Source organism: Danio aesculapii, chromosome 6, assembly GCF_903798145.1.
Source record: "Danio aesculapii chromosome 6, fDanAes4.1, whole genome shotgun sequence".
Taxonomy (NCBI): Eukaryota; Metazoa; Chordata; class Actinopteri; order Cypriniformes; family Danionidae; genus Danio; species Danio aesculapii.
Genome location: NC_079440.1, coordinates 14032133 through 14047524, shown reverse-complemented (window position 1 = coordinate 14047524; position 15392 = coordinate 14032133). Strand labels below are relative to the sequence as shown.

Below are 15392 nucleotides of genomic sequence, written 5' to 3'. Positions count from 1 at the left end.
TGATAAATAAAACAGAAATAATTAATGATTTCTTGTGCGACATGGTACCATATGATCCACGGACCGGTACCGAACCTCTGAGTTAACAGACAATAAATGACTATTTTCATTACCTAACATTTAATAAACATGAATAAATAGTGTAATTAAAATGAATAAATGTATTAGTTGCTGTATTTATTTACATGAACAATCAATGACTAATACAACCATATTGTAAAGTGTGCTTGATAGAATCCTTTTGTTTTTACAATATTAGTAATAATATAGTTTTTTTTATTTATTTATTTATTTATTTATTTATTTATTATTATTGTTATTATTATTATTATTATTATTATCATTTTTTATTAGAATTTATTATTATTATTAATATTATTATTATTATTATTATCAACAACAATAGTAATCATCATCATCATAGTTATTCATATTTGGCTTTGCTTTTTTGGTTTCATTTGGTTTTTTGGAAACTAGTGTTAAACTAGTTTTTTTTAATGGCAGACTGTCAGAATAAAAGTATTTAACTTAAGACCTTTGAGTTTTATTTTCATGGACCTATGTTAGTCAATGGTAGCAATGCAGCGATGGAAAAAAAAATAATAATAATAATCGTCCAAAAATCATATTCAAATGTTTTATGCCCCAAAAGCACCCTAAAAATAAGTATTTAGAATTGGTGACTGTTTTTATTTTCACAGTATTATTGGCAAGCTCATAATATGTGGTAATGGTGTGACTTTATTTATTTATTTATTTATTTATTTTTTAAGGTTGATGAATTGGACGATTTAGATGTCACACCATCTCGGTCCCCTCTTGGCTCCACCTCTCCTGTGTCTGTCCCTGAGTGGATCAGCGATGGATATGGCAGCAGTGCGTTGTTTTTACGCATGCACTTTTGAATGATACTGCATTTGTTTAATTGGTGTATTTGGAGTGTTCTGAAATATTTGTGCATGTATAGACGTGAGCTCAGAGCTGGAGGCCATGCTGAAGCTTGAGTTGGAGAATACGGAGCGTTTAGATGCTCATTTTGTGGAGTATCTGCGCTGCAGAGGAATGTCACCTGCTGAAAACACAGATAGTGCTGCAGGCAGCATGCATGACAGTCATGAGGCCCTCACACCTGAGTTACAGGTAAACATAATCACTGCCATCCCTTTTTCCATATATGAGAGAGGGGGTAGCATTGTTAAAAGTGTGTTTGTGTATCATTAATAGGCTATGTTGAAGCGTGTCTACCAGGAAAGCTGCAGAATCCTGTCTTTGTCCCATCGGCCTGCCCCATCTGGCCAGTCCCGGCCAGACTCTGATCCTGCTCCGCCCCCCTCCTGGCAGAGGGAGAGACGGGCCTTACAGGAGACCATCTTATCACTCAGAGAGCTGCTCTGCAGGATGGCTGACAGGGAACCCAGGGTGAGGAGCATTTCTGGAATATCATGGAATTTAAAAAGATCAATTCCAGACATTGAAAGAATTTTTTTTTTCGAGTTTTATCTTTTAAATTACTTTCCATTTATTACAATTTATTTTTTCTGTGTCATGGTTATCATGCTCGATCATGTATTTTGCGTCATGGTTGGGCTGTATTTCACTGCTGTTTTATTCCTTTGCTGTTTCCATCAACTGGCAGTCAAATGCAGTCACTGTTAAAATAATATTTGTGGCTGTTTTTAGTTTTTAAATCAGTTCCTCCTGGATTTAGCAAAAAAAAATCTTTATTGCAGCCTAAAATTGTTTTTGCAGTGACTTTTCACAATTTGCAGCAAAATTGCGCCACTTCTTATGATGTTTGCTTGCTGCTTTACTTTTCAACCTTAAGAACCATTGGTCACTGTGATTTATATAAACAGAACACCAAGAGTTTATTTGATGCATTGACTCTGAATGATCAAAATAAACAAAACCGTTAAAATAATACAGTTTTGCTATAGTTCAATAATGTCACAGGATGTGTCTAAAGTGGGTTCAAGGTTTTTTACACCAGGGTTGGATTGCACCAAATGTCTGTAAGATCATTCTTAAACTGGAACGTAAAGTCCACACTAGGGCCTTAGTAATTACTAGCTAGTTTATAACTAAATTTGTTGTCAATTCGGTTGCACCACGTGGTGTTAAGGCAAACTGTAGTTAGTAGGTCGTAAGCTCTCTGTAAAGTTATGCTTTGTCGCATTGAATGACGTAAAATCCATTAAAAAGCATTTAAATCGTTAAACTGCTTTAAAATTCTGCAACTAATGCATCTATATATACTGTAACTCTCCTATGAAAATGAAATTTTAAGTTACGCTTTATAGCACATTAAATTAGTGAATCACTAATAACAGACGACGCACACCTGCATTGGCGTGAATTACACATGAAATTGAATGCACACAAAGTTTTCAAACCATTAAACTAGAATTTTTTTATATCCTGCTTATGAAAGAGGAAAAAAGCAGGAAGAAACACTCAATTATGATGATTTTCGTTTTAATTGGATACAATAAACACAAAACGCTCCTTAAAGAAAAATCACTTTCATAAACTGAAGAAAATGCTAGATTTGGGAGAAAATTAAGGCTGTGATTAGAGGAAGACCATTCTTCATTGTGATCTTGAGCTCCTCAAAGTAATTCATCCTGCTGTCGTCTTTTTTTCTAGCGTAATACATGTGGGTGGTGTAATGCTGCTGTACATATTTAGTTGGAACATAGCATTACATTTAAACTAAGTTCAGTGGTGCAACACTAAATATTTAGTAGTGTGTACGTTGTAACTTGGTGTCCCTTTAAGTCACAACTAGGCTACGTTTTTAACTTGCGCACTGCTGGTGCGACTGGCCCCAGATGAGCACTTTCTTTTTGCACATACATGCCATTTAATAAAATATAGCAAAATATTTAGTATCCTGGCTGCATGGCCAAAATCTATGGCAAAAAAATGTTTCTCTAAATTGTACATAATTTGCTTGATTTTGCATTCAATTCAGCGATGACAAATACTAAATTCTGGAGGAACTATTCGACAAATCAAAGAAGTTGATGTTTTTAGTCATTTGGAATTTGACATTTAGCTTAGAGTGGGAAGCCACAAAGTAGTAGTTGAACACTTTAACTCTATTACGATTAATGAACTATTATTATTATTATTATTTATTTTTATTTATTTTTTTGCCCTCATAGTTCACTGACAGGTTTTATACAGTAGATATGCTCATATATTACAAGTGAGAGATTTCTGAATGAAGGGTGCATTACTTGAGTTTACAATAACTGAAGGAAACACACACTATCTACTATCTATGATTATTTAATGAACATCAACACTGAACAACTGAATTTAAAACACACATTGCCTAGAACGCCTTTTTCTTATAAAACAGTGAAAATAAACAACTCTTTTTCTTTTTTTTTTATAAAAAGTAAATTATTTTCAATATTTTTCAAAATAAAAGTAGCAAATAAGTCAAAAAACAGTCATTGTGGCTGCAGAAGTGTAAATAAAAGCTTAATGGAGCGGGGTCTAGTGACTCCACACGCAGTAGGCAAAGTAATTGAAAAAATTGAGCTTGAAAAATTAGATCGATTATAGGTTCTGAATGCCGATTACGATTACTTTTTGAATAATCGCCCAGCCCTATGTGATCCAATACTTAACTTGGCATGTTTATTTGTCTGTTTGCTCCTGAAGGCTGATGATGGGGATGTGGACTGGAGGCGTGAGCTGCTGCAGGCAGTGCGCAGTGTGTTTGACAGTGAAAGAGAGTGGCTTCACACTCAGCTTCAGGCTTTCATGGCAACCAGCTCTCAGATGGACCTCACCCCTTTGCTGGACCAGCTGAAGAAACTGTTTCAGACGCAGGTGCTTAGCAGCCCCTTGCATTTCATCTTAAATTTTAAAGAGCATTATGCATTAAAAAAGGTCATATTTTGGTTTTGGTTGTCCCCAACAACAGTCTGATATGCATGCAAGGTCAAAAAACACTTTTAATGTCTTATAATATGCATTTTTTTTACTTATCCAAACGACATCCATATGATTCAATCAGCGATTCATTTGTTCCCAAACTCCTCCTTAGCGTGTTTCTAATCTGCACTGATTGGTTCGATGACCCAGTCTGTTGTGATTGGTCAACTGCGTTCAGTGTGAGACAGAGAAACGCCCACCACGGCTTATTAAGTAGTTAGTGCAGAGTATATTTATGAGCCCAATGCAGGAGTGCAGCATATTGCTCTATTCTTAACCAGAAGTAAAAACAGTGACATGCATTCAGTATTAAGCCACACATGTGTAGGAGCAGCTGATGGCTATAACAACGACAAAAGGCAGTAGATCGCGAGCACACAAACGCATTTAAATCTGTTAACTAAGCGGCACGCGTCACGTTTTCAGCATGGTTTTAGACGCGATATGAGACTATAAAGAGTTAACCAGATGCAGTACAAGGAATTACAAGTAACAAAACACAATTAAATACATATTTTGCAAGCTAGAGAAAACAAGGAGGCAATCATTTTAATCACGCTTCAGTTACTTACACTTGTGAAATGGAGGAAGGAACTGATCCATGAACTGTGTACTGTAAAGTTCCTGTCAAGCTCTGACAAAGTCCCATACATCAATAGTCTTTTCTGATCCTTCCTTTAACAAACGGTCAACGAATCCCCCGTTGTAAGCGTGTAGTTTGCTGAAGCACTCGTCAGAATAATGACGGGAACACAGCACAAGGCTGGGACTAATGCGGAGGTAGTTTTGCAAAAAAAAATTTCAACCACTGACTCTTCACCGCCTCATCTTTGGGTCAGGAAAATAACACTAACTTTCCCGCACACTTCAGAGCACAGCATCTTCGTGACTTGATTCAACTGGGATCTGCTAGTGTTTGTGGGCGGGGCCGGGGGTTTCAATTTTACCAAGTCAATGGGCGGGGCTTGCGTTACGTATTTAGCACGGCTCAAGACTCGTTACCTCCACGATTCAGTTGAACCACTCTTAGTCGACTCTTTGAATCAGTAGTTTTAAACGCGGTGCACTTTCAGATTTAAGCCTTAGCTGGATATTTCACTTTACTTAGAGCTGTGTTACACGCTGCATAGAAGGTCATTTTCAAAAACCCACAATAGGGGCTCTTTAATGCTTTCACAAGCTTTTGTTATTCATAAACGCATTTTCTTTTTCTATTGCAGGAGGAGCAGCAGTGGAAATCATTAGAGCAGATTTTTAATGCAGACCGTCACAGTCTACTGGCTGAGGTACGCAGTCTGCATGCACAGCTCCATGCAAGCACCCAGCAGAGCCAACAACAGCTGCGACAGCTCCAGGATTCCTTGCACTCCACAAAAGAACAGGGGATGGAAACGCAACATCAGCTGCATAGTGATGGTATATTCTTCTGAATCTCTCCTGTGTGAGAAAAATGACTGCAAGTGTAAAATATTTATACATTACCTTCATGCACTCTTTTTAGTTAAAGACTTGGAGATGCGACTGCAGCAAGAACAAACACACTCAAGTGATCTGCGCTGCTCTCTGGAGGCTGAGAAGAGCAGAGGATTGGAGCAGCAGAGACAGCTGGAGGCGGAGCTTAAGGCTGTGTTAGTGCTGAAGGCGGAGCTAGAGGAGATGAGAATGGAGCTGCAGTCATCATACAAGCATCAAGGAGAATTAAAGAGCGAAATACATAAGCTCAGGTGCAGAAAATGTGCATGTTTGCACTTTAAATAAGAATGGTCACTTATTGGTATGCTGTAATTTTTTTCTGAACATGTTTTGTGTGTTAAGGCTGAGTCTGGAAAACTTTGAGGCTGAACGTCAGACTTCTTCACAGGCTGTGGAGAAAGAGCAGGTTAAAGTACAGGAGCTGCAAGAGGAACTTCAACAGCAACAACTCAACAGCCAACAAACAATTGAGCAACACAAACAAACCCAGGAGGTAAAACGCGTTTTTAATGTACTAACCTTCGATTTGTGGAGATTTGATTCCTCATATTGACAACAAATATATTGTGTTTAATTCCAAACTGTTTGTTTGGGTTACATTAGGTTGCCTGTGTATGAGTTACTGTATCATTCACTCAATTGATTGTCCATGCCATAATTGTAGTGGCTACAATTATGTATTCTTTTAGGTCTGTTGTTGTGATTTTAAGTTTGTAATTGCATTTTATTTAATGTTAATATTGCGTTTATGTGAATTAAGGGGCTATTTACATGACTCGTTTTCAGCCAAACATAGGAAGCTTTTCAGATGTTTTGCCTGTTCGTTTACATGACAACTGCATTTTTGGGACTGAAAACGGGAAAAAAAAGGGTTTCAAAATGGAACATTGTCGTTGTCATGTCTGTGTAAATTTGAGCTTAACCTTGTGTAAACACCTGAAAATGGAAGTCTTTGAAAACTATTATGTCATGCGCGTGAATATTACATGTGCAGGGAGGTCTCAAGTTTAAAGTCAAGAGCAAACAAACATACACGACATTAGAGAACATGGTAGTAGGCATGGGACGATAACCGGTTTCAAGGTTTACTGCAGTTTGGAAAAGTTGAGGTATTAAAACCGCAAAAATGTTTTGTGAGACCGTTTCTAAGGTATATGAGGAGGGTTTTTTTTTTTTTTTTTTTTTTTTTGTATTGTAAGGAAATCTGTGTTTTTAAGATTAGATATAGTCATCAAGAAGATAGAAGTCAATGGTTTATTTTAATTATGTAGCCTGACATGTTTATTGTTCCACAATATTATACATTTTTCCTAAAATTGTATATATTGTGTTAAATGGGAGGAAAATTGTTGTTGTTTTTTTTACGAAGACATTTAAAATTAAATTATTTTACACCAGTAAACACAATACCGTGATGCTGTGAAATAGTGATGTTTTATCCATACCTTCAGAAACTTGTACCGGCCCATGTGGTAGTGCAGTTGCTCAAGTATTTCCTAAGGCTTCATCAAAAAAGAATGGATTTACTTCAGTGGAATGGATTTACTTCAGATTACAAACAAAAATAGAGACTCATCTTATAAACGCAGCAAATTAGACACGCATATGTTATTACACAAACCCCGAGCCATAGACGACACGTTGTCACTTCTGAACGTGAGTTTATTAACACGGTGACTGCGCCAAATACTGGTCTGTCTTACATAATACAGCATGTTTTTGGATATGAGTAGATGGTTTTGAAAAGCATTTTTTCAGAATGCAAAGGGCTACATTGTTGTCCTGTAGTCGTAGCCTTAGTCAGAAGACGAGATTGTGCAATGTAAATTGCTTTTGTTGTCTACAGTGCTGCACGATTAATCATATCGCGATGTCGGGCTGGAGTAGTTATATGATGGAAAAATGTTGCGATTTTATACAATCCGAGTAGTTCTCTGTTCTGGCCTGTTAGCAGCAGCACACACAGTTTTCATGGAGACGTGCGCTTGCTCAGTCACAACGGAAGCTGAACTTTTTTTCACAGTGTAGCTGATTTTAAAGTCATGACTGCTACATTTGGTGCAACAAACTTCATAACTGTCAAATGGTCTCTGCCTAAATACTCAATTTGGACTGACAGTAACTTTAGGCGGTACTTTTCTGACAACGTGTGAACAGTTGTTTGATATCGAGACCTGCCTGTGACACACAGTTTGCTGCATGCTGACCCGCACATGGTGAAATCCAGACGGAGAACAGTCTGGTGCTCCTCACCTGAACAGATACATAATGCTAGCGGTCTTTGCTCTCACGTCAGCAGATGTGAAGCTCGCTGCTCTACACATGCTGTTTCTCTGTGCTCAAGACGGCATCTTTACTTCTTAATCATTATGATTAATGCAATCTGTTAAACAGCTTAATGTGATTTAAGTCACATTAAACTTTTTTCTTTCAAGCCATTTTAACATGTTTGCTACATGAGGAAAAAAAAATGTCAGTCATGTTTTCAGCAAATGCTTTACCAGAACAAGAAAAATTCTGAAAATAAGTATATTTAAAACAATAATACAAAGCTATACATATAAAATATTGTTATATTTTAGGGATGCTCCCATACCATTTTTTTGGATCCAATCTCTATACCAAAATTCTGATTATCGACCGATACAGTTCCGATGCTGTGCTGTTTTTTTTTTTTTTTTTTTTTTTATTAACATATTACAGTTTCTATAGTTCTGGTGATAAACTCAAATAATATATCTTCTTTAGTAAAAGTAACAGAACTATAGGCCTACTGTATATGACAGAGAGCACAATCTAAACATGATGCTTGCTATAAACTATAGGCTACATTACTTTAGCATTCATTATGACATTGATATGATCTGTTGTGGTCCAGCTTATGTTTCCTTTTTAATATACAGCTTTTTCTTTGAAATTTGTAACAGGCTACCCTAATCGATGGTAAAATAACCAGCCTTTTAGCAAAGCCTGATATTTTCCTGCAGATTTGACGCAGACTAAACAACCGTCTGAGGCCAGTTTTGCTTAATAAACATTCCCTCGCATAAACTCTCCGCGAGTGAGATAGAGAAACTGAAAAATAATCATTTTTTTTTTGTCTGAAAAATTATCTTTTTGAAACTAATTTGTTGGTTATTTTAATGTATTATTGTTGGTCAGTAATCTTCAAAATAAACAAGAATATTTGAGGTGAAGTTCAAAACAAGGTCCGCTTAGAGGCCTACGCTTCAGTGCACAAACTGGCAAACAGGTCTTTTAAATAATATATCAATATATAAAATTACAGTGAAATATTCACAGTTTTAGAGTAGCCTAATATTAGGCTAAATAATTTTCTGTTAATGACACATTATTATTAGTTTCACATTATTAATTTAAATCAACTACTTTGACCACAATGAGCACCCAGGCTTTACAAACTATTCACACCATTTAAAGTATTCCCCTTGGAAGAATAGCCTAAACTGAGTCGAAAGGATGACAGAACAAACATATTGCAAGAATAATCTTATGGAGCGGCGCATGTCGCATCTGCGCAGCCGGTGACTGAAGGAAGCGCTTGCATCACTGACACAGCGCGCAGCCCTCCGGTATACGAACACTTCTAAAACAGCAGCACAAAGGAGAGAAATCAGTGCGTTGAGGATCTGTCCAATGTATTATTGAGCCTTTTCTCGTTTAAAGTTTCAGATAGGCCTACTTTGTGTGTGAAGAGCAGGTAATAACCCTCTCTACTCCAGTGTTGTAAATGTGATCAGCTGGTCTAACAGACAAAGTGCAACATGATTTAAAAACAGCAATGATCTTCATGTTGCAGGTCAAAATAAAGCAATTTAATGCAAAACTAAATGCATTTCTCCACTGATTATTTAAACTAACAGGAAAAAATAGTCTAGGAGAAAGTTTTTCGTGTTGTCACGAACGCGACATGGCAGGAAGTGCTGAACTGAACATTAATTTAAGCACTTGAATATTCATCTGTACTTCACATTAAACTATAAAATGGCTTCAAAACATTTAGCATATAGTAGGCCTACATGACAACTTTCTAGTGCCTTTTAACAGGCCACCCTCGTGGCTTTTGTTGGCTTATAAATTACACAGAATATAGCGCACGTGCAAGATTGGATTTGGATCGGTACCAGCTGGCCGATACCCGATCCAGCAAAAATATGCGGGATCGAACCGATATCCGATCCAAGTATCAGGATCGGTGCATCCATATTATATTTCATATAATAATTGCAAGTATATGAAAATAAGTTTACATTAATGCAAATCTTTCATTTTGTAAAAAAAATTTTGAAACCATTTTAAGTTTGACAAAAGCATTACTAATCTGTTTGTGCTTTTACCTTAACCCATCAAGATTACTCACGATACCATTTATAATCGAAATCACATATAGCAATATTGACCTCAACAATCGTAATATGAATATTTTCCCAAATCGTGTAGCATTATCTACAGAGCATCTCTACATAATTGTTACTTAAAATTCAACAATGAAAGTTTAACTACTCGTCCAACTGTCATAATTGATGCTTTTTTAGATTGGCCAACTGTAATACTGTATAAAACATCCACTTGAGCTGAAAACATAAATCTAGGCTAAACTAAATATTGCAATTGTAATTTGGTTGTGCTATAAAATTGATGCATATAAATGATTGTCAAAACTGATCATATGTCCCTTTTTTCCCTCTTTTGATCAGTCTTTGCACCAGGCTTTAAATGAGCAAGCATCACATGTCAGTCAGCTTAACTCTGCTCTTGACCAGGAGCGCATCACATCCAGTAACCTGCGCTCCGAGCTCCAGATCGAACAGTCTCGTTGTGAGGCCCTACTGGCCCAGGAACGCGAGCGCACAGAACTTGCACTGTCCCGCCTGGAGGAGGAACGTTCTCGATCCACAGAGCTCTCCAATTCTCTCTCTCGCCAAGCCCAGGAGCATGCACGCCGTTTAGAGGAGGAGGCCCGCAGACAGGAGTCAGCTAGTGCTCACGACCGAAAGTTCATCCAGGACCTCCGGGCACAGCTTGAACACGAGAGGAGTCAGGGAGAAGACCTGGCAGCCATGCTGGAGCGTCTGCAAGGGCAGGTGCTGGAAGGGAAACGCAGGCAAGCTGAGGCGGCCGAGCTGGAGGCGCACAAGGAGCAGGAGGAGGTAAGGAGGCTCCGTGCGGCACTGGAGGGCCTGCAGAATCAGAAGACTGAGGTCGGGCGCACTCTAGAGGCAGAGCGGGGACGAGCCACTCAGTTACAAGTGGAGTTGGATTCGATGAAGGAAAAGATGAGAGCAGTGAGAGCGAGGGAGGAACAGAATGAGAGGCAGAGGAAGCAGGAGCAGGTGGAAAAGGAGCGCAGACAGGAACACGCCAATGAGAAACTGGTGAGGGACTCTCACATTCCTGTTCATAAGGGGAAGGGCTAAGGCACACCAACAGTACGCATTTTCAATCTCTTCCTAATCAAACACACCTGAATCAACTCATCAGAACATTGGAAGACTCCAAAACCTGAAATGAATGGTTCAGATAAGTTCAGCAGCTAATCAGCCGAAATCAGCTGAGGTGAAGTGACGGTGACCAGTAAGACCTAGTTGACACAAGTGGCCTCTCCCTTAATTATGCAGACTTAATATAAACTAAGCGGATGAGTTATAAAAAATTCACCCCCTCACAGTTGTCATAAATTGTAATATTAGCTATATGAACCAAAATCTTTCTTTGTACCAGGCGGTAAACACTTTTTTCTGCTGTAAAGTTGGCCATTTAACAGTGGGCTCAATAGAAATTTCCTCTCTTATGGAGCCAGGACTAGCGGAATTTCGATGAATTGCAGTTTCAGTTACTTCCGTATTAACATCTAAAACTAGCTTGTTTTTAAACTCATTTAAAATATCAAATTTGTGGGGTATGCATGTTCAGTAACTGAGAGCCATTGACTGTTAATCATTTCCTGCAGCTGGAGTTGGAGTTGTTGCATCAGAAGGATCAGCAGAAGTTAAAGCAGCTGCAGCAGACGCTTACTGACCTGGAGAAGGAAGAGAAACGGCTTACTTCAGAACGCCTGCAGAGAGAGACACACTCCAATGCCCTGAATAAGCTCACAAACATCTCACAGGTAACCTTCTTCAACCCCGAGATTTGTTTGGGTTTTAAATCACCTTTTCACCATCAACAACAATTGTTTCAATTATTTTACCTCACCATTGAAAAATATCCATTGGCAGCTTATGTTTGTCACACCGAACGGATTAAATTATTAGATTTAAAATAATTATTGCATTATATTTATTTTTATTTATATGTATATTTATTTATTTATTTATTAATTTATTAATGGTCACACTTTATTTTGATGGTCTGTTTGTTGAATTAAAGTTACATTGCATCTACACGCCAAACTAATTCATATTAGATTGCAAGTAGACTGTTAGGGTTGGGGTTAGTGTAAGTTGACGTGTACTTGCAAAGTTTCTTATAGTCAGATATTTTGCAGACAGTCTACTAATACTCAAGTAATTTATTCCTATTGGTGTGAACAGGCCTTTGCTTGATTGCTGAATGCTGCAATATATCTGACATGATCACACGTTTAAATAACTTGGAAAACTGTTCTATAGGACTCCTCCACTCCCTCTCTAATTGAGCGTTTGCTGAAGGAGAATTCGGAGTTCTCTGAATGTCTTGCTACTCTGAGTGAGGAGAAGATCTCCCTTAAACACACTATATCCTGTCTGGAAAGAGACCTGCAAAGCCTCAAGCGCATGGAGCAGGTTAAATTTGCTTTCTTTCCTCTTCTTTAAAAAAAAAAGCTTTAATGTATTTAAATAATGCATTCAGAAAGAATGAGAGTCGACCTCCTGATAAATGTGCGCATAATTAAATGTTGAAAATAACTTTGAAAATGAACTATTTCAGTATCAAGTCTGGTGAGTTTATTTGTGTATCTGTTCATCTGCTCATCAGGTGAAGTCCTCTGCGGTTACAGAGGAATGCATGGTGGCAGAGAAACTGACCTGGCAGAAGGAAAAAGCAACTCTTCAGTCTGCATTGCGAAAGGCAGAGGCGGAACTGTCGAAAGCTACAGCTAGCAATGAAAACAGACCCATTAATGACCTCTCAAACAGCAAGGTAAGGCTCAAAGGCCCTGTTTAGACCTGGGTTTAACCCCTTCAGACACAAGGTTCAGGGACCTGCGGTGTGAGTTTACAAAATAAATGGATAAAAATGGCAACCAATGCACCGCTTTAAAGTTTCCTTGGCGACATGTCAAGTTTATGTTGTGATGGACCAAAGCCCCAATTATTTATTTATGTTTCTTTTTTCGCTTTTCTCCAAAAATGTACAAACATCCTAATTCTAGTTTTATACATGGTGTACGAACATGTATTTCTTCATTCAAACAACCAAATAATAATTATTTTAAGCCATGATGACTGATGGGCGCCTCTGTTAGCTTGCGCTGCAGTAGAGAGATTAGAGCTGCTGGATTTGCAACATGTTAATTCATCAACTTCTACATGAAAATAAGTGGCTGTTTGACTGGGAGAAATATAGAATGAACAATCTAGTAACTGTGTATATCTGATGTGTATAAAGCACTGTAAGGTCTTGCTCAGTTGGCCCAATGAAGGTGTCCATTGGTGGATGAAGGTTCACTGCCTGTTTGGTCTTTCCAGTGCACAATGTTGATTTACTTCAATTTTAACTCATATCTGACTCCACTTTGAATATGAGGTGGTTTAGAATATTAATATATTTATCTTTTGTTTTATATGACTCCAGTCATAAAACATAAAAAAAAATTATATCAATATATAATTTAGATAAATGTTTGAACCTTTTGTCTTCACTCGTAACGATTACATTTGTTCATTCGGGTGCTCATGTCGCTCAGAGGAATCGCCCCGGCCAATGGTGTCCCTCATGGTCACACTCTTGTCAGTCTTGATTATTAAACAAGATGTAATTGACTAATACTTTTAGATGGCCGCTTCTCAAAACATAAAGTATTTTTGATTAGTCCCGCTTAGATGTACACCCTTGAGTAAAGACAATATCATTTCTAATCAGAGGTCAAGGCCATTATTATAAATGTAACCGACTACTGTTCTCTATAATAATTTTGGTTTAGCCAAGCTCATCGTTTCCCCATGTACACTTAATTTAGAATAATATTACTTTCAAACAAGGGTCTGGTATCCTATCTAGGTTAGTCGTGCAACTCCTTGTTGCCCTGGACAGAATTAACCCCCGTTCCACCCAAGTATAGTCAATATGAAGAGTCAGTCAGATCCCTAAAATACAGTTAGTGTGCCCAATGCTCCATCTCAACTGGATTTTAGTCCGTCTACTGACCTGACGCAGGAAATGCACAAACAAGAAAATAGCGTAATCTACTAAAATGAATAATTACAGAGTAAGCAGAATGCGTTCAAACATAATACATATTCACCTGACTATTAAATTATGCCAATTATTCAGTCAAATCATAAACAATCAATACAAGACATCAAATTCTCAAAGATAGATCTAAGATCAAAAGATGCATACCTGACTTCAAAATATACATAGTATAGAGCATGAGTGCTCCACACTACGGGCTGATCTAGTTACAGAATCGCTCCGAACATCTTGAAACTGTCCCTTAAGTAGTCAAACCAAGAATCTCGTTCAAGGTGAGGGGGGTTTGTGGAACAACAAATGGCATTTGCATTTAGTGGCATGCTAGATCTGAAGAGTTACTGCCTATTCACCTTATTCTCCGCGTACAAGTGGACGCAGCCATTTTAATCATTTTGGCACGAGACTTCCGGTCTCATTCACTTCCATTCATTTTTAGACGTTAAAAACAGCTCGTTTTGCTGCTTGATGTTGCAAACTGATATTTTCTTATTATGTTATTCTATTTTGTCTGTATTGTCATGCAAATACTTGTTTGTGGAGTAAGTAGTTCAACCGTTTTCTGCCGTTTATTATTCATAGTCATTTCTCCCATTGGCAGCTGAATCGGAAGTTCTAAAACAATCACAAAAACGAGCGCACTTCCGCATTGAAGAATAAGGTCAATAGGGAACAAATAATCATTTGAATATTAGCTCCCTACAGTAGGTAAAGGCACACCCTTAGCGGTGGTTCAAAAGATGCCTGAAGTTATATATCTGTTATTTTGATTGTCTATTTCTGAGAGAATGAGACCTTTGTATCAGTCGCACAGAGACATTTCTAATGATATCAAACATGATGCAAAAAGTCACTTGCATTGATGCAGAAAATTCATAGTTTGAGATGACCATTCTGTGAGTTAAGATGACCTTTCTGTGAGTTGGGTGAGGGAGAAGAGTAGGGGAAGGGGGTGCGGGAGAGAGCTTTTTCCGCAATTTCGCTCCATGGGGTGTGAGTGTAGATGTTTGCATTGTCCATGTGGATGCATAAAAATATCTGAGATTTCTCAAACCTTACAGCACATCGTCAGATTATTTTTTAAAAATAATAAAGAATGCCTTGAACATCAACATGTTTTTGCGTGTGTTCTCAAACCTAAAGTAAATGTTATTTAAAAAAACACAGATGAATGTTGGTGCTAATATCCTAGTGGCTAAGTGCGTCGACATATAGCACCATGGTGCTCACAGCGACCAGAGTTAGATTCAAGGCTCGAGGTCCTATGCGGATCCTTCCCCTCTCTCTGCTCCCAGTGCTTTCCTGTCTGTCCTCTACATCCTATCACAATAAAAAAGGTGAAATCCCCTAAAAAAAAATAATGAAAAAAAAAAATCCCAGATGAATTGAGATTTTATGACCAGTGCCACAGGTGTCTTTCTCTCTCAGAGCGAGCCATTATGGGAAAGCAGATTTGCATTTAGCGGCATTCTACATTCTAATCACCAATAAACAAGGGATGCAATGAATATTCTAGTTACCTTCCGCATCCTTTTCATTCACTTGCTTTCCTG

General features: G+C 37.9%; 1 protein-coding gene across 1 annotated transcript in view; it reads left to right on the top strand.

The window, feature by feature from the left end:
• Positions 1–15392, top strand: part of pcnt (pericentrin) — a 94232-nt gene that overhangs the window by 69132 nt on the left and 9708 nt on the right. Inside the window, exons 38-48 of the mRNA XM_056459601.1 lie at positions 774–876; positions 968–1140; positions 1225–1419; positions 3676–3846; positions 5172–5367; positions 5453–5675; positions 5767–5917; positions 10143–10820; positions 11396–11554; positions 12057–12209; positions 12403–12567. Coding sequence (XP_056315576.1) covers positions 774–876; positions 968–1140; positions 1225–1419; positions 3676–3846; positions 5172–5367; positions 5453–5675; positions 5767–5917; positions 10143–10820; positions 11396–11554; positions 12057–12209; positions 12403–12567 — 2367 coding nt within the window. The remainder of the gene's footprint in view (positions 1–773; positions 877–967; positions 1141–1224; positions 1420–3675; positions 3847–5171; positions 5368–5452; positions 5676–5766; positions 5918–10142; positions 10821–11395; positions 11555–12056; positions 12210–12402; positions 12568–15392) is intronic.